This window comes from Podarcis bocagei (assembly GCF_964188305.1).
Source record: "Podarcis bocagei genome assembly, chromosome: 11".
NCBI classification, from domain to species: Eukaryota; Metazoa; Chordata; class Lepidosauria; order Squamata; family Lacertidae; genus Podarcis; species Podarcis bocagei.
The window spans coordinates 64,466,192-64,490,412 of NC_138136.1; the positions used below are offsets into that span (position 1 = coordinate 64,466,192).

General features: G+C 52.6%; 1 protein-coding gene and 1 long non-coding RNA gene across 3 annotated transcripts in view; both read left to right on the forward strand.

The window, feature by feature from the left end:
- Positions 1–24,221, forward strand: part of CNTFR (ciliary neurotrophic factor receptor) — a 434,396-nt gene that overhangs the window by 390,784 nt on the left and 19,391 nt on the right. For both annotated transcript variants that reach the window (XM_081213125.1, XM_081213126.1), the window contains one exon: positions 21,466–21,629. In XM_081213125.1, coding sequence (XP_081069251.1) covers positions 21,466–21,629 — 164 coding nt within the window. The remainder of the gene's footprint in view (positions 1–21,465; positions 21,630–24,221) is intronic.
- LOC308597426 overlaps positions 1–24,221 on the forward strand; it is a 396,194-nt gene that overhangs the window by 338,223 nt on the left and 33,750 nt on the right. The gene's annotated exons all lie outside the window — the stretch shown is intronic.

A 24,221-nucleotide genomic window follows, 5' to 3' on the forward strand; every position in this document is an offset into this window, starting at 1 on the left:
TCTAGCTGCCGCGTTCTGGATTAGTTGTAGTTTCCGGGTCACCTTCAAAGGTAGCCCCACGTAGAGCACATTGCAGTAATCCAAGCGGGAGATAACCAGAGCATGCACCACTCTGGCGAGACAGTCCACGGGCAGGTAGGGTCTCAGCCTGCGTACCAGATGGAGCTGGTAAACAGCTGTCCTGGACACAGAATGGACCTGTACCTCCATGGACAGCTGTGAGTCCAGAATGACTCCCAGGCTGCGCACCTGGTCCTTCAGGGGCACAGTTACCCCATTCAGGACCAGGGAGTCCCCCACACCCACCCGCCCCCGTCCCCCCAAAACAGTACTTCTGTCTTGTCAGGATTCAACCTCAATCTGTTAGCCGGCATCCATATAGATTGTGGAATAAATAGATTGTGGCATCTTGTCTTGGTGGGAACTGCGTCTTCCCAGGCTTTCCTTTGCTGGACCACCCAATACGAGGGATTCTCCAAACATAAAGGTCCCCAGGAGATGATCCGGCCTCCTCTGGCTTGGAGAAGGCTCCCTGCTTGGAATATCTGGCAGAACATTTCCTTCCCTGCCAGTAAGATGGAGGAAGAGCACTCAATCGCCTGGAAAATGAGAGATGTGTTCCTTTGATCTCCGCTGCAGCTGCACACCAACAGGAATGAGCTGCTCGCTGTGCGGAGTCGCGGCACATTTCCATTTTAAATGGCGGCAGAAATATGCGCTGTTTCTCCGACGTGTCCAGCCTTCCGCTCCACTCTCCGTCCCACCAGAATTGCTTGCTTAATGATGCCTTCTGAGCAAACAGAGACCCACGATGGGCTCTTTGCCAGGATGGCAGAAAGGGACCCGGCGAGCTCAGCCTTGCTCTCTGCTCGGAGGAAACGGAGGGCAGGCAAAGAAGGAAGGCTTTTCCAAGCATCTGAGCAAGAGATCAGAACGGAACAAGGTCCCGGATTTGGAAGGAGAGAATTAAGAAAAGCACCAGCGTGGAAAACCTCAGGGTCCTGCTTGCCACCGCCTTTTGGGTGACGTTAAGCATCACAGCGTAGTGAAATGTGCAAAAGCAGTGCAGGCTCTCATCAACCAGGGTCTAAGAGTATCAGGGAATGCAGGGATTAACAAGGACAGCTGCTGCGTCACATGCAGTTTGAAAGGTATTTGGTGCGAGTTGTGCAAGAAAAGATTCAGAAGCTATGCAATGGCAGGGTTTTCCAAGAGGGTGTCTTGATTTGATTTATTATCTTTCTAAGCTGCTTTTCATTCAAGTGAATCCCAAAGCGGCTTGCAAGCGATAAATGACAATAACACGGGAGAGCGTCATGAAACATCGCGAACACTGCAAGAGTCGTATCGAATAATCAACAAATCATCTGTGAAACAGTTGCAATCTATAAAACACTATTAACAAAGCAACAGCTAAAAAACTAAGCTGCACGTCCCAATTAAAGTAAAAGCCATGCTATTCAATTAACAAAGCAGTGCAGCATTTATAACCTATAAAACAATATTAACCACGTTAACAAAATAGCAGCTGAAAAATAAACTTAAGCAGAGTTAAGTTCATGCACACACACCCCATGACTCGAAATCCTCCGCTCTATTCAGTGCATTAAAATGCACATTCCTCCAAAGTCTGTGACAGCAACTCCCTTCCAAAGGCTCCTTGGGCTGGGGGTGGGGCAGCACAGGTGAGACCACCCCTCACCCCACCCCCTAATGGCAAATGGAGTCTCTCCCCCCTCACAGTTCAGCTCTGTCAGATGGCAACAGTGGTTGCTCGTGAGTAACCAGTCAGGATTCCACCTTTTACAGGTTTTATTTTGGTGTGAAACTATTTACAGTGCAGTACCACAAGTTGAGGGACACGGGTGGCGCTGTGGGTTAAACCACAGAGCCTAGGGCATGCCGATCAGAAGGTCGGCGGTTTGAATCCCCACGACGGGGAGAGCTCCCGTTGCTCGGTCCCTGCTCCTACCAACCTAGCAGTTCGAAAGCACGTCAAAGTGCAAGTAGATAAATAGGTACCGCTCCGGTGGGAAGGTAAACGGCGTTTCCGTGTGTTGTTCTGGTTCGCCAGAAGCGGCTTAGTCATGCTGGCCACATGACCGGGAAGCTGTATGCCGGCTCCCTCGGCCAATAAAGCGAAGTGAGCGCTGCAACCCCAGAGTCGTCTGCAACTGGACCTAATGGTCAGGGGTCCCTTTACCTTTACCACAAGTTCTTGTCTGCTTCAGTCGCTAGCAGAATCTGGGAGTGGTCGTTTCCGGGTCCTCCCCCAACATAAGGGCTTAGTCACCCCCAGCCTTTTCCTTCCTTCTTTGCGTTTTACACCTCTGCGCAAAGTGGGCAACGGAAGAGGCATCCTTCCTTCCTGGCCGGCTTGGCCAGGAACAGTGCTGAGGCTCCCAGCAGCATCCTCTAGGCCCTTTCCCTCTTCCCCACTAGAGGTGTGGCTTTCCCCACCGCTGGAAGAGGAACTGCTTTGCAAGATTTTCAGAGATTTCCCTGTAACCCAACTGCCCCTCTGCCTCCCTTCCCTCTTCCGATGGCAGTCCCCTGACAAGCTCCCTTATAGAGTGAGTCTCCAGCCCAGCACTCTGCGAGCTGGTGGATTTCCGCTGCACGGCATCACCCCTCTCTGGCCTACCTGAGCTTCCTGTTGCACAGGGGTTGGTCTAGATGTCCCTCGGGACCCCTTCAGACTCTGCAATTCTGTAGACACTGGGAGTGTGACGGGGAAAGGGAGCGAGAGCCCGCCCACCTTCCCAAGAGCTCGGAGAAGCATATTTAAAAAGTAGCCTTGTTTTAAAAGCAGCCCATAGATCAAGACCATAAGGGAAGGGAAACATAAGGGTCAGACTGAGTCCAAACCAAAGGCCAGGCAGAACAGCTCTGTCTTGCAAGCCCTGCGGAAAGATGTCAAGTCCCACAGGGCCCTGGTCTCTTGTGACAGAGCGCTCTACCACGTCGGGGCCAGTACTGAAAAGGCCCTGGCCCTAGTTGAGACCAACCTAACCACCTTGCGACTTGGGACCTCCAAAGTGTTGTCATTTGTGGACCTTAAGGTCCTCCATGGGGCATGCCAGGAGAGGCGGTCCCGTAGGTATAAGATGCCCCCTAGTTTTGAGGACTAAAAATTTAGAAAATGGGGGGGGGAATTGCCCACGGGGGGGTTGCTGGAAAAAACTCACTCGCGCACATCGCAAAAACCTCCTAACGTCTGTCCCTTCGCCAGCAGAAGCAGCCTATTACCCGCCCAATTGCCGCAGCAACAACCAATCAACACCACCCCTTGCCACAGACACCAGTAACACGCTACAGACCATCTCTGGCTTGCAGTGTCAACCAATACCACGTCTCCCCCCCCCCCAGCACTGTCAGGAGTTCAGTCTACACTCGAGTAGAACCCTGGCAGAGACACATGCCCAACTGGCATGTTTTCTCCCTCCTGGTCAATCGTTCAGGAGCTTCAAAAGCTTTCTTCTGCCCGAACATCACAGCGACCGATGCCAACCGACACCGGCACACTTAGGGATCCGCAGAGTTTGCGCATCATGCGTAACAGACCTCAGCAACTCAGCATTTTGGCTAATCTACTTTATTTACATATAAACACACACGGAGCACTGCAACATGGCTCCCTCTCTCTCTAGCATCAGACAGCAAAGAGAAAGAACAAAGGACAATAGTCCTACTTCACGAAATACAGTAACACAAACATCCTGTCTCCGTCACTTCCCACTTTGTGGAGTCAAAACATACACCATCATGGGAAAGACAACAATCCCATGACTGCAATCACGGAGCAAGAATTCTAACAGGCACTACCCATGTGTAAGACGACCCCCAATTTTAAACATTGTTTTTCTGTTGGAAAAAAAACTAGTCTTATACACGGAAATATACGGTAGTTAATGGAGAATACTCCAGAAACTCATAGAGTCCTGAACTCGCTCACTGAAGTGCTCCTAAACTTGGGTCAGCATTCCAGGATTTGCAGGGACAAGTTTGTTGCGTTCCACATGCTCTGAGTGGGAAGCAACTCGGGAGACTCTTGTCTTAGTGTTGCAAATGTGGCCAAGGGAGCTCTTGGCTGCTGCTCTGCAGAGCATGGAGCGTACCTGGGCCAGGGCGAAAGCCGAGCCACGTTGATGGATCCTGATCTGCTTTTCAGGAGCCCTAATGGCTCCCACACCCTGGACAGATGGTGTTTGCATTCTGGTTGCAAAGGAGAGAAGGGGGGGGGACGGACAACGAGTGCATTGAGAGAGCGCACACTTCGCCCCCCTTTTTTCTATTGGAGGCCTTGGGCGAATTGTGGGAAGAGAACACACAGCATTAAAATTGCAGCATCCTGGCCCGGCTAATTATTCCGCATATCAAAAGGCGATTAGGGCGGACGCCACCTCTGACACGCCATGTGATGCGCAGATGACGGGTCCCTAATGCACCAAGAGAGACATCTGGGGATAGTTTGAGGTTTTATTGCCCTGCAGCCAGCGGGACGGATCCTCTCCCAGGCACCGACTCATGAAAGAAGGAGCAGGGCGGTCAGGACAGGACAGGGGTGGCAGTGTCAGGGGTGCTCGGCTGCATCCAGCCCCCCCCCCCAGACTTGCTGTATTTGTTTGTTTATTTATCACTTGTAGTGATTATTTATTTATTTATTTATAGAAATTTTATTTACAACATAACATAAACCCCCCACCCCACCCAATACAGAAATCCGCCCTCATTAAACGTGAACATAACATACAATGAGCATAACATACAACAATACAAACAACCAAATAAAAGACTTCCTTTATCCTGTATCTGGCTTCCTTATTTACTTCTTTTAAGCTGTTTCCTTTATGAATAATTATTCATATTTTTCTAATTATAACTTAAATATCCACAAAGTCTCCTGCAGACATTAATCGAAACAAGTCCAGGTATGTATTTTAGGACACTGTTTTGTGAAGTATTCTCTGCATTCCCCCCCTGCTTTTCGAAACTCTTGTCTAGTGTGATCTCTCATTGCCTCTGTTAATCTAGGCAGTTCAATAGACTCTAACAGTTTGTCTTGCCGTTCCTTTTTTGTTGGCACAATTTCTTTTTTCCAGTTTTTAGCAGTTAGGATCCTTGCCGCTCCTGTGGCATAGAGGAATATTTTCTGATCTTCACTTGCTATACCTGTGTCCGTTATCCCTAGTAGAAAAGCTTCTGTATTTTTCATAAAGTTATACTTAAACATTTTTTATATATAGTGATTGTTGTATACCGCCATGTCATAAAGAATATATCAAAGCGGTTGACAGCAATAAAAATGGAACAAGCCGTACAATTAAAACCACATCCAAGTTAAAAACACACATAAATTGCCCATTGCAGAAAGATGTGTTCTCAATTGCCTGCTGACTCTCCAGTGGCAGAGAGTTCCGCAGGACTGGGATGACGGTGCTAAAGGCTGGATTTCTCGTTGTCTGGTGAGCCTCACCAACTTGAGGAACAAGCGGCAGTTCTTCGGCAGATGATCTAAGCGATCGAGCTGGGAAAGAAGTGTTTGGGCGATCTCTGGCGTGCCCTGGACCTAAGTCTTCCAGAGCTTTGTAAATCCATAGCTGTCAACTTACAGATTTGAAAATAAGGGACCAGCAGCCAAAATAAGGGATTTTAGCCAACCAGTTAAAAGGGACCAGATAATTTTGGAGAGCAGCGCCGGTATTTAGCCCTTCGTTTCCAGAGGTTGCTGCTCAAGACACCAGCCGATGAAACACTGCAATTAAATAACTACAAGCAACAACCACTTTTCGCGCAAAACGAAGTCCAAGCTACGAAGATGCTGCTGCAGTTCTGCATCTTTTCTCTCTTGCTCCATCTGCAGCTCTCAATTCCATCAGGTGGGACAGGAGGAAGGGGGGGGGGAATAGCGCCCGAAGTAAACCCGCAGATCAGACCATCTATACTAGTCTACCACTACAAAATCTATGGCAGAAGCGTTTGCGGTCCTTCCCTTGTAGCCCTTGGAACACCTGCCCGCGCCTCCGCCTCCTCCTCTTCCTCCTCTCTCTGAACTGCTTTCTCTACGGTTGCCCTCGCTCTCCTCTCAAGGCTCCTCATCAATTCATAGACCATGCCAGGCTGCCCATCTCATTCGGGTCCTTCGGAGGCACAGCCGAAGTACGGCCTAGCGGGAGCGGCGGTGACGGGCAGAGGGGAGGCCCCAGGCAGAGAAGCTCAGTTCAGCGGCCGCGGGGAGGATGGTGGTGGAAGGGCCCGAGGCTCCCACCAGTCCCGGCAGGGAGGGGCTCCCGGGGGCCGAGGCTGGTGAGAGGAGGCCGGAGGGGGGCGGGGCGGGCAGCCAAGCAACACAGTTGGAGCCTCCCTCCTCCCTGGCCGGCAGGGAGGGAGGGAGAGGAGCTGCTTCCTTTGAAACCCGGGAAATTTAAGGGACATCCATCAATAGGGGACAGCAGCGGGACATGGCGCTGGGAATAAGGGACTGTCCCTCCAAATAAGGGACGCTTGACGGCTATGTGTAAATCGCTACCGGAACCTTGAACGCGGCTCAGTGCTAAGTGTGCAGCCAGTAGTTCTTCCTGACAGTGATTTTGCAGGAGCTGTCCTATCCTAGGGCTGCTGCTTCAAAGAGAGCTGTCCGTGCAAGGCAGTCGTCTGATGAGGGTTTCAGTCTGCTCTCCAGTCACCTTGAACCTGTGGGATAAAGAATTTATAAATATGCATGAAAAGAGCCTTTTGCTCTGGGAAGAAAGAGGAGACTTTGCTTCTGAGCTTCCTTTACTCCTTTTAGAAGTGTGCTTTTCCTGACAGCACTTCTTTTCCACTGTCCCACAGATACATGTATTCGTTCGCCTCAAATAGTTAAGGTTAACTTTTGGCTTAGAAAAGAAGCGAGTCACAAGTAGCTTGAGAGAAGTTTATCAGATGATGCCTAGTGTGGAGGAAATGGATAGAGGGAAAAATATTTCTCTGTGTCTCATAAAACTAGAAGTCGTGGACATCTGCAACCGCCGAGACCACATAACACCGGTCTTGAAAGACCTACACTGGCTCCCAGTATGTTTCCGAGCACAATTCACAGTGTTGGTGCTGACCTTTAAAGCCCTAAATGACCTCGGTCCAGTATACCTGAAGGAGCGTCTCCACCCCCATCGTTCTACCTGGACACTGAGGTCCAGCACCGAGGGCCTTCTGGCGGTTCCCTCACTTTGAGAAGTGAACCAGACAGAGGGCCTTCTCGGTAGTGGCACCTGCCCTGTGGAACACCCTCCCATCTGATACCAAGGAAATAAACAACTGTCTGACTTTTAGAAGACATCTGAAGGTAGCCCTATTTAGGGAAGCTTTTAATGTTTAACAGACTACTGTATTTTCATACTTTGTTGCAAGCCGCCCAGAGTGGCTGGGGAAACCCAGCCAGGTGGGCGGGGTACAAATAATAAATTATTATTGTTGTTGTTGTTATTTAATCCTATGAAGCTGAAAGTCGGAAGGTTCGGGACAGATAAAAGGAAGGACTCCATTGCACAGTGCATAGTTAAGCTATGGAACTCATTGCCACAGGGGGTAGGGATGGCCACTGACATGATTGGCTTTCAAAGAAGATTAGACAAAATCATGGATGGCTCCTTGATAAAAAGGCTGTGCTCTGCCTCCATGGATGGAGTCAGTGATGTTTCCAATTCCCAGTTGCTGGACGGGTGCTCTTGTGTTCGAATCCTGCTTGTAGGTTTCCCAGAAAAGGCATCTGGTTGGTCATGGTGAGAGCAGGATGCTGGCCTAGATGGGTCATTGGCCTGATCCTGCAGGCTCTGGCTCAGTTGGTAGAACATGAGATTCTTAATCTTGGGGCTGTGGGTTCGAGCCCCACTTTGGGGAAAAGATTCCTGCACATAGCTGTCAATCTTTCCCTTTTCTTGCGAGGAATCCTATTCGGAATAAGGGAATTTCCCTTTTAAAAAAGGGGAAGGCTGACAGCTATGTTCCTGCATTGCAGGGGATTAGATGACCCTCATGGTCTCTTCCAACTATATGATTCTATGATCTACATCCTCCTGTGCCTTCCCTTCCAGTCAGACACCCACCTGCTAAAATCTCTCCCCACATCTGGTCCCTCTCCTCTCCTCCCCTCCCTCGATTCTCGTTGTACCATCGTCACATTAATGTGGATTTGCAAAACTGGAACCCGACTGACACCAAGGGAGACATTGGCCGCCCTGCGGAGGAGCAAACACCTGGAAAAAGTTGGCACATGTGATCTTCTCCCTCATCCCAGGGTCCACTGCTGAGCTGGTGCAGCCTTCCTTATCCTGGGGCTCCGTATGCGCAGCCTCGGACGTGGAGCAGCATTGCAGAGTCACCTGGTGTGATGGCCTGGGATTCGGACTCAGATGCTGAACCTGAGGGATCCCAGCCTGCACAGGATTCCCCGCCTCCAGAACCAGCTGAGCCGGGGCTGGGGCATGAGCCTGAAGGGTCCTTACCTGTGCTGGGTCCTCAGGTGCAGGCATCAGCTGAGTCTGCTCTGGCCCCTGAGGTGATGGAGGACCCATTGCCTGCAGGTGCTCCACTCTCAGCCCTGTCAGAGGAAGCGGAGGTTGCCTCTGGGTCCGGTAACCCTCCAGCCTCTCCTGAGCTGCAGAGGGTTCCCACAGGAGGAGAGGCGAGTCACCTGAGGATCAGGGCCGCCCTATGCCTCGGGGCAGATAAAAGCCTGCCGGCCAGCCCCAGTCCCAAGTTGCGGGAGCAACATTGTTGGTTGCTAGTTCCTGCCTGAACCCCATCCTGCTATTTTGCCTGAGCTCCAGACCCGCCCTGGCTCCCGATTTGCAAGCCTGTTCCTGACTTCACCCGACTCCCTGCCCTGCACCCAGCTCCAGCTACTACGGACTGCCTCCATGTTGCACCTTTGACCACGGACCAGACCTCGCCTCTCGTGTAACCCACAGGACCAGCACACCTGGGTCTGTTCAGCTCAGCCAGTGCTGGATTTATGACCTTCCTGGTGTGCCGGGACCCTAGAATCCTTTTTGTGGAAGTCAATGTTCTCTGTTCCCCACCCCAAGACCTGGACTTGGAGTTTCAGAAGGGGGGCGTGTGGACATCTGGAGCACATCCACTCCCCTTCTGCCTTTTCTGAATGGAAGCCACAGCCACTGGAGAGGAATGACTCCTGGCACACAAACCAAGCCTGCTCTCAAGTTCCAGGAGGGCTGCCGGACCTCGGATGTGCAATTTGAACCACTCACTCCTGGAGTCCAGTTCTGGGCACCCCAGTTTAAGAAGGATATTGCCAAGCTGGAAGGTGTGCAGAAGAGCGCAACCAAGATGGCCAAGGCTCCAGAAACCAAGCCTTGCAAGGAATGGCTGAGAGAGTTGGGGATGTTTAGCTTGGAGAAGACGAATTGTGGAATTGTTGAGTCAGAAGGGATTCTTGGAGTCTTCTAGTCCAATCCCCTTCAATGCAGGAATCTCAATGAGACTGAAAGGTGATATGAGAGCCCTCTTTTAATATCTGAAGAGGAGAAGGGATGTGGGTGGCGCTGTGGTCTAAACCACTGAGCCTCTTGGGCTTGCTGATCTGAAGGTCGGCGGTTCAAATCTCCACAACGGAGTGAGCTCCCTTGCTGTGTCCCAGCTCCTGCCAACCTAGCAGTTTGAAAGCACACCAGTGCAAGTAGATAAATAGGTACCACTGCGGCGGGAAGGTAAACAGCTTTTCCGTGCGCTCTGGTTTCCATCACGGTGTCGCGTTGTACCAGAAGTGGTTTAGTCCTACTGGCCACATGACCCAGAAAGCTGTCTGTGGACAAATGCCAGCTCCCTCAGCCTGAAAGCGAGATGAGTGCCGCAACCCCATAGTCACCTTTGACTGGACTTAACTGTCCTTTACCTTTTTACCTTTATCTGAAGAGGAGCAAACTTGTTTTCTGCTGCTCCAGAGTGGAGGACTTCAAACCAATGCATTCAAATGACAAGAAAGGAGATTGTGACTAAGGAAGAACTTTCTACATGCAGATTTTATGCCGATTCGCTTCCTTTTTTTGTCTTCTTTTGTGCTGCAAATCCTCTTTGGGCAGAATGCATATCTTTCTGCCCAAGGCTGAAACTGCTCCCATACCTTCTGAGCTGCACTTTGGGGCAAAAACCTTGCAGCAGCGGCAGGTCTGTACTCCAGTCATACCCTAGTTTAACTTCCATGGCTTCCTGCCAGTGAACTGTAGAGATTTCCCTTCTGCCAGAGGAAGGGAGAGGGGCTTCAGTCCTTCTCCTTCACACAGAACCCCGGTTCCCAGCCACAGCTCCAGCTTGAAGCCAGATTGCGCTGGTAACAGCTGCCCTAAATCTTCAAGCCTCAGCTTGCATGAGAGAGCAAAGCAGTCCACTGAATTGCAACCGGGATAAGTTTTGCAAATGAAACAAGCTGTATAATTATTTGCAAAGTTCAAGAGCAATAACATACAATTACAAATTATTTGCAAAATTCAAGAGCGGTAACGTACAATTACAATCATAAATAAGATAAGCGTTGCAACAATTAAGCAGCCATAAAAAGCGAGCAGGCCGTGTTCTGCCTCTTGGAGCCGCAGGCCAGGATGCAGAAACGGAAGAGCTCTGTCATTCTGCCTCCATCTTCTCCTCGGAGGCCAGAGCTGAGCCTAGAAGACCACGGACAAATCTGTTCAGTTGCCTGCCTCCTTTCTCCCCACGGCCTCCCAATTTTTCTGCCCTGGGTTTTCCCAGTGCCGTGTCTCCTCTGATGTAACAGATGTTTCCTACTACAGCTCCCATCAGCCACTGGCCCTGCTTTTGTGGCACCATAATCACGAGTCCAGAATCCTGTTCTCACAGGGGCCAGTCATGTGCCCCCCCCCCCCCGGGAAGCCCCTGAGTGCAAAAGCACCCTCTCCTCCTGCAGTTTCCATAAGGGCATAAGAAGATGCTGTTGGATCAGGCCAGTTGCCCCCAGGCGGTGTGCAAGAGATGCAAAATGTAGAATCATAGAAACTTTGAGTTGGAAGAGACCCAAGAGCCATCTAGTCCAACCCCCTGCAACCCAGGGATCTCTGCTAAAGCAGCCCTGACAGATGGCCACGTTGAAGAGGGAAATCTGTTAAAACTGCAAAACCAGACTTCATTTAAAATGCCAGCTGGAACAACAACCAGGGCCGTCTTTAGCATATGTGGCACCGGGGTGCAAAGATCCGACCAGTGTCCCCAAATTTAGTTTAGCTGCCCCCAGGTTTTTTTAGGGGGGCAAACTCAAAGTTGTTGAGCTTTGGGGGGGAGGAAAATCTATCACCTGTAACAACGACACAGCAGACAGCAGAAGTACCGTATTTTTCGCTCCATTGGACGCACTGGACCATAGGAGGGGGAGAACAGGGGGGAAATTTTTTTTCATGTTCTCCCCCTCTAAAACAAGGTGCGTTCAAGGTACATTCACCAGAGCTTGTGGGGCTGGCAGTGGGGGGAAGCGCTGCTTTCCCCCACCGCCAGCCTCAAAGATCCCTGAAGCCTTTGGAGCGCAGCGCCCCGCTGCCCTGCAGAGGTTTGTGCGCAGCCGTCCCCAAGCTAGAGCAGCGAGACAGAGCCCTCCATCTCGCTGTTCTGGCTTGGGAACAGCCTTGCTAGCTTCTGCAGGACAGTGGGGTGAAGGCACCGTCCCCAAGCTAGAGCAGCGAGTGCAGTGCTCCGTCTTCCTGTTCTGGCTTTGGGCTTAGCGGTGCAGCCTGCATTCGCTCTATAGGACGCACACACATTTCCCCTTAATTTTTGAAGGGGGAAATGTGCGTCCTATAGAACGAAAAATACGGTAATAGCTTGCTTTTGTTTCCTGACTTGTTGGGAATATTTGACACTACAGAGTGACGGGGGCAAGGACTTTCGCCCCATTGCTTTTCACTGCCACTGATCAAAAGGGGCAGTAGGTATACATTTGGCGCCCCCCCCCCCGAATTCAGCGCCCGGGTGCACAGCACCCCTTGCACCCCCCAGGTAAAGACGGGCCTGACAACAGCAAAAAGGATTCAGTAGGCACCAGAGGCTCAACAGGGAGGGGGGCTGTCACAAGGGGAAGGGGGTGCCACAAAATTGGGTGCCCGCTACACAATGCGGCCAGGTGGGTCCTGGTGGATCTGAGCCATAAATCCGAGTCCTGAGGGACCACTAACAATGACTCCCCCAAAGACCTCAGTGATCAGGCAGGGATATAAGAGACCCCATGGTCCCTCTTTTTCTGTGGGCCTCAGTCAACTCCCTTTCTCCACACCTCTCATGCCCAAGTGATAGTTGCAAAAGGGAAATTGGAGGTAGGTTCTTCTCTGTTGCATATGAGCGGGACCTGGGTTCAAGTCTGCCCAGAGGTCCCAAAAGTGGACCCTTTTGCAGAAAGAGCCTTCCTCTACCCCGACCCTGTGATCCCTCTCTTTCCAAAGCTGAGAAGCATCTGGTGGTTGCGTGACCGGTCCTCTTTCAGACACGAGGACTGACCAGGTCACCTTCCCCTACAATGTGGCATTTTCCCATCTCCGCCATATTAAGCAGTTGGTCCCTTACCTTTCTCGCCCTGATCTGGCCACAGTGATCCATGCGACAGTCACCTCCAGGCTGATTATTGGAACTCGCTCTACGCGGGGCTGCCCTTGAAGCTGACCCAGAAACTCCAGCGGGTGCAGAATGCCGCGGCAAGACTCCTTACAGGGTCCTCATCGTGGGATCACATTCATCCAGTGCTTTACCAACTGCGCTGGCTCCTGGTGGAGTACAGGGTCAGGTTTAAGGTGCTGGTTTTGACCTTTAAAGCCCTATGTGGCCTAGAACCCACGTACCTACAGGACCGCCTCTCCTGGTATGCCCCACGGAGGACCTTAAGGTCCACAAATGACAACATTTTGAAGGTCCCAGGTCGCAAGATTGGTCTCAACTAGGACCAGGGCCTTTTCAGTACTGGCCCTGACCTAGTGGAACGCTCTGTCCCAAGAGACCAGGGCTCTGCAGGATTCGACATCTTTCCGCAGGGACTGCAAGACAGAGCTGTTCCACCTGGCCTTTGGTTTGGACTCCGTCTGACCCTTATGTTGCCCTCCCCTTATGGTCTTGATTTATCAGTGTCAGGGGTTCAGGAGCAGAGGCAAGAGCAAGGGAGGAAACAGAGAGCGAAAGGGAGGAGGCAGAAGAAAAGATGAGTGATGACGACGACCCGAGATCTCCGAGTCTTTCCAGTGAATCAGAAGATTCACAGAAAGGAGCACCAGTGGCCAGGGCAAGGGGGGAGTCTAGGGGGGCACCCCAGGAAGATAGAGCCAGAGGGGACTCAGAGGAGAGCAGTTGGAAATCGGGACCAGCGTCACCGCCAGAGAGCAGGGAAGAGGAAGGGAGCCAGGGAGCAAGCGCTGGCAGCTCACAACAGGAGGGAGGGCATGAGTCAGGAGTGGCCACACCTCCATCGGGGAGCGAAGAAACGGTCAGACGGAAAGTGGAAGGTTGGGCGCGCGCGCCAAGTTCAAATGCACAGGAAAGTGACGCAGTAGGCAGCCCGGAAAGGGAGCCAGGTCCTAAAGCCCGGCGCAAGGAGACAGGAGGGTCCGGGGGGTCGGCGTCAGAAGAATCCAGGAAGGAAGAGACCCCGGGGGGCAGAGGGACCCAGAGGAGAACAGTCAGGCGGAAAAGGTGGAGCAGGGCTAGGATATTAAGTTGGTGCACAAGGGGCGGAGACTCAGACGGAGCTTCGCCGATCTAGCCACTAGACGTAGAGTTGCACGCAGCAGCTTGAGAATGGAAACTGTAACTCAATAAAGACTTTTACTTAATGATCGCTGGCTAGCGTGATCCTCTGTGAGCTAGGATCTGGAAGCAGCTCTGACAGTAAGCTCCGTCCCCAAATTGTGGGCATCTACAGCCTCGAGGAGAGGAGAGAAGCAGGTGCCTACTAGAGAGCTCACGAACGGCAGCCGACATGACGGCTGAGCAGCAGATAGCGGGACTCAGAGAAGCAGTGTCACAACTGAATGCCGAGGCTCTCGCATCCAGGAAGAGAGAGGAGGAGGCAGCTGCCGCCTGCAGGGATCTCCAGGTCAGGTTGGACATGCTTACGAAGCAAGGGCAACTGACACCCAGACAGGAGGGAATTGGGTTGGCGAGACGAACAGGCGGTCTGGTCTCTCACTTCGATGGGAACCTGCAACAGTACCCCAACTTTAGAGCAGACGTAATGTGCGCACTGCAACTGCTGAATAAAGACTTTAGAGATGAGCAAGAGAAAGTGGGATTCATCATGTCCCATTTGCATGGGGATGCTAAAGCATGGCTGCGCAATTTGTGGAGGGATAATGATCCGGCGCTCCAAAATGCGGATGCCTTTATTAAAGCGATGGATGGGTGTTTTTTATCAAGCATTGACGTGGATCTTGCTCGGCAGCAGATACATGGACTGAAGCAAGGGAGGGCCAGCGTAAGGCAGTACCATGCCCGCTTTTTCGCTTTGGTCAGTGCCCTGGAATGGGACAGAGATTCGGCTCCTGTAAGAGACCTGTTTTGGGAGGGATTGCACGGCTCTGTTAAAGATGAAATTGCGAGGGGGGAGAGACCCCGGACCACGCAGGAGATCGTTCAGAGGGCGCTGGCGGTGGGGGTGCGGCTGGAAGAACGTCCGTGGAGCAGGGACGAAGGGCGTGGAGGGCGCGAACCAGCCAGGGGCTCCTCCTTCCTTCCCAGAGAAGCAGCGCGTGCGCAATCCACGCCTCCGCCAGGAGGAGGGACGGAACCTATGGAGGTTGGAAGTGCAAGGGCTCAGTCAGCAGCCAGAGCCCTAGCACCGACAACAGTGACAGCGAAGCCTCCTAGAGGGAACAGGAAGTGTTACATCTGCGAGGAGCCAGGGCATATGGCGAAAGAGTGTCCCCGGAGGCTCCGCAAGCACACTGCAGCCTCAGCAATGGTAACTGCAGCAACGCAGCAAGGGGGACCACAGCAGGGAAACGACGCAGTCTGGCTGGAGGAAGAGGCACTGGGGCCCAGCCAGACGTGTCAGTGAAGCAGTCCCCAGAGATTTTACAGCCCGTGAACCCCCTCCCGCCCAAACCAGTAGTGAGGCTCACCGCATCGCTCCAGCTGCCCAATGGAATCACCATGGACGTGCCAATCACCATTGACTCAGGAAGCAATGCGGACTTTATAGGGCAGGACTTTGTCAACCGGCACGCTATACAGTTGCTGCCGGCCACGCTGCCCCTGCAGGTTGTCACGGTGGATGGCAGGGAGCTGCTCGGGGGGCAAGTGGTGAAGCAGACGCCACCAATGGTGATGCGACTTGGGAATCACAGGGAAATCATCAGCTTCAACGTTACTCAACTATCGGACACGCCCATTGTATTGGGCATGAGTTGGCTGGACAAGCACAGCCCAACGCTGGCTTGGTACCAGAGGCAGCTGACCTTCGGCTCTTCCTTTTGTGCTGAACACTGCATCGTGCCCCGGCAGGAAGGAGAGGAAGAGGAGTCACAGCTGCTGCTAGGCACGCTGCAAGCGATCCCCCACAAGTACGCAGAATTTTTGGAGGTTTTCTGCGAGAAGGAGGCAGACAGGCTACCCCCTCACAGACCATATGACTGCAAAATTGACCTGCTGCCGGGGGCGGCGCTGCCTAAAGGGAAGCTGTATTCCATGTCTGAGGACGAACTGCAGGAACTCAAAGAGTTCATAGATCATAATTTGGAGCGCGGTTTCATCCGGGAGTCCAAGGCAGTGGGGGGCAGTCCTGTATTCTTTGTTAAGAAGCGGGACACGCCCCAAAAAAGACTTGTAGTGGACTATCGCATCTTAAACAGTGTGACCAAGCCATCGGACTTCCCCATGCCCCGAATCGACGACCTCCTCGCAAAGGTACGGAAGGGCAGCGTGTTCACCAAGTTAGACCTGCGAGGGGCGTACAACCTCATTCGCATGCGGGAAGGAGATGAGTGGAAGACAGCCATGTTCACGCCACTGGGCACCTACGAATATAGAGTTATGCCTTTTGGATTGCAAAATGGCTCCCACGTTTTTCAAGCATTCATGCATCACGTGTTGGCGGGACTTCTCTACAAGACGTGCGTCTGTTTCTTAGATGACATCCTGATCTTTTCGGAATCGCAGCAGGAGCATGACAGACACGTCAAGGAAGTGCTGAGCAGGCTACAGCAGCATAGGCTCTACGCCAAGCTGGAGAAGTGCCAATTCGACGTGACTGAGGTGGATTTTCTGGGCTACAAGTTGTCTGACAAGGGGCTCGCCATGGACAGCGCCAAGGTTCGAGCGGTGTTAGATTGGAAAAGCCCACGCAACCGGAAGGAGGTCCAACGGTTTGTCGGCTTTGCGAACTTCTATCACAGGTTTATCAAAGGCTTCGCTATGCAGACAGCGGCCATCACGGACACGCTTAGCTCCAAGAAAAAGAAGTTCATCTGGACAGAGCAGGCGGAGCAGTCCTTTCAGGCACTCAAGCGTCTCTTCGCGTCGGAAGAGCAGCTGCTGCATGTCGACCCCAGCAGACCGATGAGGGTCGAGACAGACGCCTCGGACAGAGCCGTGGGGGCAGTCCTGCTGCAGAAAGACCCGCAGGGGGTTTGGCGGCCGGGAGCGTTTTACTCCAGGAAGCTCAGCAAGTCCGAGCAGAACTACACCATCTGGGACAGGGAGTTGCTGGCCATTCATGCAGCGTTCAAAGCGTGGAGGCACTTCCTGATCGGCGCCAAGCACACGGTGCAGGTTTGCACGGACCACAAGAATCTGGAGCACTGGCGCACGGCACAGTTCCTGAACCAGAGGCAGATACGTTGGGCTGAGTTCTTTGCGAACTTCGACTTCCGAATAGAGTATGTCCCGGGGGACACCAACATCATGGCGGACGCTCTCTCTCGTAAGCCACAGTATCTGGAGGACGCAATGCCAGCGGCCGCCATGCACATCTTCGCACCAACAGTGTGGGCGTGCGCCGCGGCAACCGTGGACCTGGAGGCGGTGCGACGAGCGTTGCAGGATGACTCCTTCGCGCAAGCGAAGATGGCAGAGGTGCAAAGGGGCACGGCAGCGACGGACGGGTTCCAGCTGAGAGATGGATTGCTCATCCGTAAAGGGGCCATCTACGTGCCGGGAGACGAACTTCGCGCCAAGGTGCTGCAGCAGCTGCACGACGCGCCCACTGCCGGGCACTTTGGCAAGGAGAAGACGGTGAAATTAGTCGCCAGGGATTTCTGGTGGCCCGGAATGAGAGGGGAGGTCGCGGACTACGTGGCGAGGTGTGACACCTGCCAGAGGGCCAAGCCAGTGCACAGACCGCCGGCCGGACTGTTGGAACCGCTGCAAACTCCGGTCGAACCATGGGAGAGGGTGGCCCTGGACTTTGTCACGGATCTGCCCAGCTCGAGGGGCAAGACGGCAGTGCTGGTGGTGGTGGACTTGTTTTCCAAGATGGCACATTTCATTCCGTGTGCTAAGGTGGCCACGGCGGAGCAAACCGCCAAACTGTTCATAGACCACGTGTTCAAGGTTCACGGTCTGCCACGGTCTATTCTGTCCGACCGGGGGCGGCAGTTCATCTCGAATTTCTGGCAGAAGCTGATGGGCTTCCTGAACGTCAAGATCAACCTGGCGTTGGCGAGACACCCGCAGACCAACGGGCAAGCGGAGCGGGTCAATGCCATCATGCAGCAGTACCTGAGATGTTATGCGAATCAACAGCCTGCGACGTGGGTGGATTACCTGCCGCTCGCCGAGTTCGCATACAACAACACGAAGCACGTGTCCACGGGGGTCACGCCGTTCTTCGCCAACAACGGGAGGCACCCCAGAACCTTCCCGGGACTGGAAAGAATGGGGGAGGGGGAGCCGCAGACAGCAGATGCGTTCGCGTCGGAGTTGCAGGAAGTCCACGATCAGCTGCGGCGGCACCTGGAGCTGGCCAAACACGCATACAAGGTACAAGCGGACAAACACAGAAGGGTTGGCGCAGAGATCCATGTGGGAGACTGGGTCTGGTTAGCAGCCCACGCAGTGCCGGCCAGGTCATTGGCCAAGAAGAAACTAGGGCATAAGCAACTGGGGCCCTACCAAGTCGAAGAGCAGGTCAACCCGGTAGCTTTCAGGCTGGCGCTTCCGGAGGGTTCCAGAATGCATCCGGTGTTCCACAGATCGGTGCTCACTCCCTACAAGGCACCGCACAGGTTTCAGGAACCCGGAACGGCACCGAGTCCGTTCAGAGAAAGAACCGGGCACGCGGGAGTGGCACAGGAGGAGCGCATCAACGAAGTCACGGAGATTTTGGACTCCAGATGGGGGGAAGAGGGGGTAGAATACTTTCTCGCCAAGGAGGGCACCCCGGCCAGTGCGAACAGCTGGGTGCCGGGCTACGCCTTGGACGAACCTCTGCTCAAGGACGAGTTTCATGCCCTCTTCCCACATAGACCAATGCCAGCAGACTTTTTCGACGACTGGCTTTTCACGCCCACGCTTTCTGCCAGCACGTTCCGGGGGTTCGACTCGGACGAGGACCCGATACGAGACGCCCGTTCCCCGGAGGGGTCACCCTCGGGATCTGCCTCAGAACCCTCGTATTGGTGGGACGATAGACCAGAGGAGCAGTGGCGCAGGAAGTGGCTGGAAGGTCCAGGACGAGCAACGCCGCCAGGAGGAAGTGAGGGAGAGACGGACATGGACATTTTCGGGGACGACCCTGGTTTCGAGCACGGCGGCACAGAGATGGAAGCGGAGGTGACCGTCGTCGACGAGAGCAGGGAGGAAGAACCGGGAGACTTCAGATGGAGGCCCGCCACGGGAAGCGAACGGTATCCGACGTTCGTCCCTTTGACACAGCAGCACCCAGCTCCCGCACCGAAAGGAGGGGAGGGGGGAACGGGGGGCTTCGAGGGGGGGATGGATGTCAGGGGTTCAGGAGCAGAGGCAAGAGCAAGGGAGGAAACAGAGAGCGAAGGGGAGGAGGCAGAAGAAAAGATGAGTGATGACGACGACCCGAGATCTCCGAGTCTTTCCAGTGAATCAGAAGATTCACAGAAAGGAGCACCAGTGGCCAGGGCAAGGGGGGCACCCCAGGAAGATAGAGCCAGAGGGGACTCAGAGGAGAGCAGTTGGAAATCGGGACCAGCGTCACCGCCAGAGAGCAGGGAAGAGGAAGGGAGCCAGGGAGCAAGCGCTGGCAGCTCACAACAGGAGGGAGGGCATGAGTCAGGAGTGGCCACACCTCCATCGGGGAGCGAAGAAACGGTCAGACGGAAAGTGGAAGGTTGGGCGCGCACGCCAAGTTCAAATACACACGAAAGTGACGCAGTAGGCAGCCCTGAAAGAGAGCCAGGTCCTAAAGCCCGGCGCAAGGAGACAGGAGGGTCCGGGGGGTCGGCGTCAGAAGAATCCAGGAAGGAAGAGACCCCGGGGGGCAGAGGGACCCAGAGGAGAACAGTCAGGCGGAAAAGGTGGAGCAGGGCTAGGATATTAAGTTGGTGCACAAGGGGCGGAGACTCAGACGGAGCTTCGCCGATCTAGCCACTAGACGTAGAGTTGCACGCAGCAGCTTGAGAATGGAAACTGTAACTCAATAAAGACTTTTACTTAATGATCGCTGGCTAGCGTGATCCTCTGTGAGCTAGGATCTGGAAGCAGCTCTGACAATCAGCTATTTTAAAATGAGGTTGCATTTTAAATTGCATTTTAACCTGTATTTTAAATTGGGGTGGTTTTTTCTCCCTCTCTTTTTCCCCTATTATGTTTTACTGTGATTTTATTTAATTGGTGTTAGCCGCCCTGAGCCCGGCTCTGGCCAGGGAGGGTGGGGTATAAATAAATATTATTATTATTATTATTATTATTATTATTATTATTATTATTATTATTATTATTAAAAGAAGACTCTTGCCTTCACTTCCTACCCAGAACCACTTGGGGTGTTGTTGTTGTTGTTGTTGTTACTCGCTAGGCCTGTGGGAGACTCCCAATCTGTATTCGAACTCAAGGCCAACTCTCCCCTTTGGGGGTTTCCAGCAGAGCAGAGCTATCACGCCGAATGGTTCTAGTCTGTTTCCTTTTACACCTTCTCAACCCACAACCTCTACCAAGTCTTTCTGCCTCTGCCCACCCCCTCTGAGCACACACCCACCCTGCTCATTAAATTCGTGGTGTCCAGAGCTGAGCAGAATTGAGCCCCAGCTCCCCAGGGCTGCAGAAAACAATAGCAGTGAGTCACCAAAGCTGCAGAAAGGTTATCAGCTCCGCCAGCCAGGAGGTGAGGGGGGTGTCCTCTTCCTGGCACCGTCCTCCCCTGGGGGGCCTTGGCAACCCCATTGATTCTGCGGGGGCTTTGCCCATTGAATCGGGCTTCAAAGCACTTGGCGGTTCTCTTGTTTGGGGCATTGTGCTCTCGGACAAGAGACGGCTCACGTGTGTGCTTGTTCCGCATGAATCGCTCAGTGACACTTTCCCACAGTGGCGGCAGCAGAGCCAGCAAAGCGAGATGGCGATGCATTTGCAGGAGGGCTTTATTATTTTATATTATTATTATTATTATTATTATTATTATTATTATTATTATTATTATTATTATTATTATTATTATTTAAGCCAGCTTTCCTAGCTGCCGCCTGCTTGCTTGCCAGTCCCTGCTGTGCAGCACACAGACGAAGGTTGCAGGGGGTTGGAATGGATGACCCCCAGGAGTCCCTTTCCAACTGTATGGTTCTGTGGTTCATTGGAGGCTTTTAAACTGATGTTAGGTGAATTCTTTAGCTAGGATTTCCGCATTGCAGGGGGGGGGATTGGCCTAGATGACCATTGGGGTCCCTTTGAGCTCTTTGTTGTTTTTTAGTCGTTTAGTCGTGTCCGCCTCTTCGTGACCCCCTGGACCAGAGCACGCCAGGCACTCCTGTCTTCCACTGCCTCCCACAGTTTGGTCAAACTCATGCTGGTAGCTTCGAGAACACTGTCCCACCATCTCCTCCTCTGTCGTCCCCTTCTCCTTGTGCCCTCCATCTTTCCCAACATCAGGGTCTTTTCCAGGGAGTCTTCTCTTCTCATGAGGTGGCCAAAGTCTTGGAGCCTCAGCTTCAGGATCTGTCCTTCCAGTGAGCACTCAGGGCTGATTTCCTTCAGAATGGAGAGGTTTTATCTTCTTGCAGTCCATGGGACTCTCCAGAGTCTCCTCCAGCACCAGAATTCAAAAGCATCCATTCTTCAGCAATCAGCCTTCTTTCTGGTCCAGCTCTCACTTCCATACATCACTACTGGAAAAACCAGAGCTTGAACTATAAGGACCTTTGTTGGCAAGGTGATGTCTCTGCTTTTTAAGATGCTGTCTAGGTTTGTCATTGCTTTTCCTTTGAGCTCTACAGCCCTATAATTCTGAGAGGCGGCATTTGCACGGAAATGTTTCTTTTCTCACCAAGGTTTTCTCTTCCTCCTCCCATGTCTTGTTTCCTTGAACAGTAAAGCCGGACCCTCCAGAGAACGTGGTGGCTAAGCCCATCCCCAACAATGCCCGGAGGCTGCTGGTGACGTGGCAGTACCCTTCCTCGTGGCCTGATCCAGATTCCTTCCCCCTCAAGTTCTTCCTGAGGTACCGGCCGCTCATCATTGACCAGTGGCAACACGTGAGTGGCAACCTCTGCTGTCGTTGGTCTGGCTGGGGGTGGCGGAGGAGAGGGTCCTGTGCGGTTGGCAACAGAGTGGGTCTCCCCTCCTGAGGTTTCCAGCAACTGGAATTCAGAGGCCTCCAGAGTAGCTGTGGCTAGTATAATAATAATAATAATAATAATAATAATAATAATAATTATTATTATTATTATTATTATTATTTATTTTTTATACCCCACCCATCTGGCTGGGTTTCCCCAGCAACTCTGGGCAGCTTCCAACAAAGTATTAAAGTGCAGTGGTCTGTTAAACATTAAAAGCTTCCCTAAACAGAGCTGCCTTCAGGTATCTTCTAAAAGTAAAAAAGTTGTTTATTGCCTTGACGTCTGGTGGGAGGGCGTTCCACAGGGCGGGTGCCACTACTGAGAAGGCCCTCTGCCTGGTTCCCTGTAACTTGGCTTCTTGCAGGGAGGGAACCGCCAGAAGTCCCTCAGCGCTGGACCTCAGTGTCCGGGCTGAATGATGAGGGTGGAGACGCTCCTTCAGGTATACTGGACCGAGGCCGTTTAGGGCTTTAAAGGTCAGCACCAACACTTTGAATTGTGCTCGGAAACGTACTGGGAGCCAGTGTAGGTCTTTCAAGACTGGTGTTATGTGGTCTCGGCGGCCGCTCTCAGTCACCCGTCTAGCTGCTGCATTCTGGATTAGTTGTAGTTTCTGGGTCACCTTCAAAGGTAGGCCCACGTAGAGCGCATTGCAGTAGTCCAAGCGGGAGATAACTAGAGCATGCACCACTCTGGCAAGACAGTCTGCGGGCAGGTAGGGTCTCAGCCTGCGTACCAGGTGGAGTTGGTAGACAGCTGCCCTGGATACAGAATTGACCTGCACCTCCATGGACAGCTGTGAGTCCAGAATGACTCCCAGGCTGCGCACCTGGTCCTTCAGGGGCACAGTTACCTCATTCAGGACCAGGGAGTCCTCCACACCTGCCCGCCTCCTGTCCCCCAAAAACAGTACTTCTGTCTTGTCAGGATTCAGCCTCAATCTGTTAGCCGCCATCCATCCTCTAACTGCCTCCAGACACTCACACAGGACCTTCACTGGTTCTGATTTGAAAGAGAGGTAGAGCTGGGTTTCATCTGCGTATTGATGGACACCCAGCCCAATCGCAAGGTGGAGGCAGAGCTCAGCTCCACAACGAGGTGGCATCGTTGAGACGAGAGTGCCTCTGAGCATGCAACTGAGTGGCGTTTCTCCAGCCCTTGGGTTGTGTCACAGCATCCTGAATCGGCAAGGGAATGGCTGTTTGCCATTCATAAGCAAACCTTCCAGCTCCTTGGACATTCCTGTCTTCGCCCTGGATGGAGGGCAAAATACACAGTGAGGGGCTAAGTGAGTGAAACCTGGCAGCTGTTCGTGGGACAAGTGACTGGCAGTGAATCATTCAATCCGCTTTGTGATTCGTTTAAGGCAGACATGTTCAACCAGTTGGCCATGATTGACAGGTACAGTAGACTGCCGGTGTGATCCAGATTAATCGCGGGGCGATCCTGATCAATCGCTGCAGAGGGGGAGAACGAGGGAGGGCAGGCGCGATTGTCATCTTTTATCGAGAGAGTGATTGGTAGCAGCGGAAAGTGTGCGGTCATTTATCGGATGCTGCTGGTGATTTTCGGCACAGGGCTTTCTGGTGAGTGTTTTTTGACACCCCCCCCCCAGGCTCAACAACTCTGGACACTCCCCCCTCCATGAAAAGCTCGACAGCTCTTGGCAAGCCTCCCCCGATTTCTTAATTTCTATGAGTAGATCACTGCCCGTTTTTTTAATACTGGGAGTAGATCTCAGTCTCTTGGGAGTTGGGCATGTCTGTTTTAAGGGAAGCGTGAGGGCAGGGCAGGGCCTGGGTGGAAGAATCACTCAGCGAGGCTGTCAAGCTGCTAAGACGAACACATTCGAAAAGCCCCTTTCGACGGAACCAGCCTTTTTCTTTCAAATGGGGTGGTGCCATCAAGAAACCGCAAGGCTTTCTGCCTGAATGAGAGCACGGTGTCTGGAGAGTCCCTTCTTTTCTTGCCTTCCCCATTCTCCTTTCTAAAAGCACTTTCACAGAACTTTTGTAGAGTTAGAAGGGACCCTGAGGGTCATCCAATCCAACCCCCTGCAAGGCAGGAATACGAAGCTGCCCCATACGAGGATCTTACCTGCAACCTTGGCGTTCTCACCATGACACTTCAATCCTTGTGGAGATGGGGAAGAGCTTTGGAGATTAGAAGCAGGAAGGAAAAGAAGAAAGCCCATGGCTGTTAGCCTCAAAGGAAAAATGGCGGCTGAAAACCTCAGAATATGCAGCGATGGCAGAACTGATGGCGCTGATAAGAGACACAGATTTAGAATCCTTTAAGGAGGACTGAAGACCTTTTTTTGGTCTATTTTAAAAGTTGCTTTCCATATGTGAAGTTCACAGCAGGGTTTGGAGTTAAAGGGAAAAAGAGCAGAACCTATTAAGGAACCTGTTAAAGAGGATGAAAATGGATTTGGTGGAATTATAAAATGCAATTGTCTGAAATCATCACTGATGGGTGAGCAGGAAGTCATTAGTATTGTAGAAT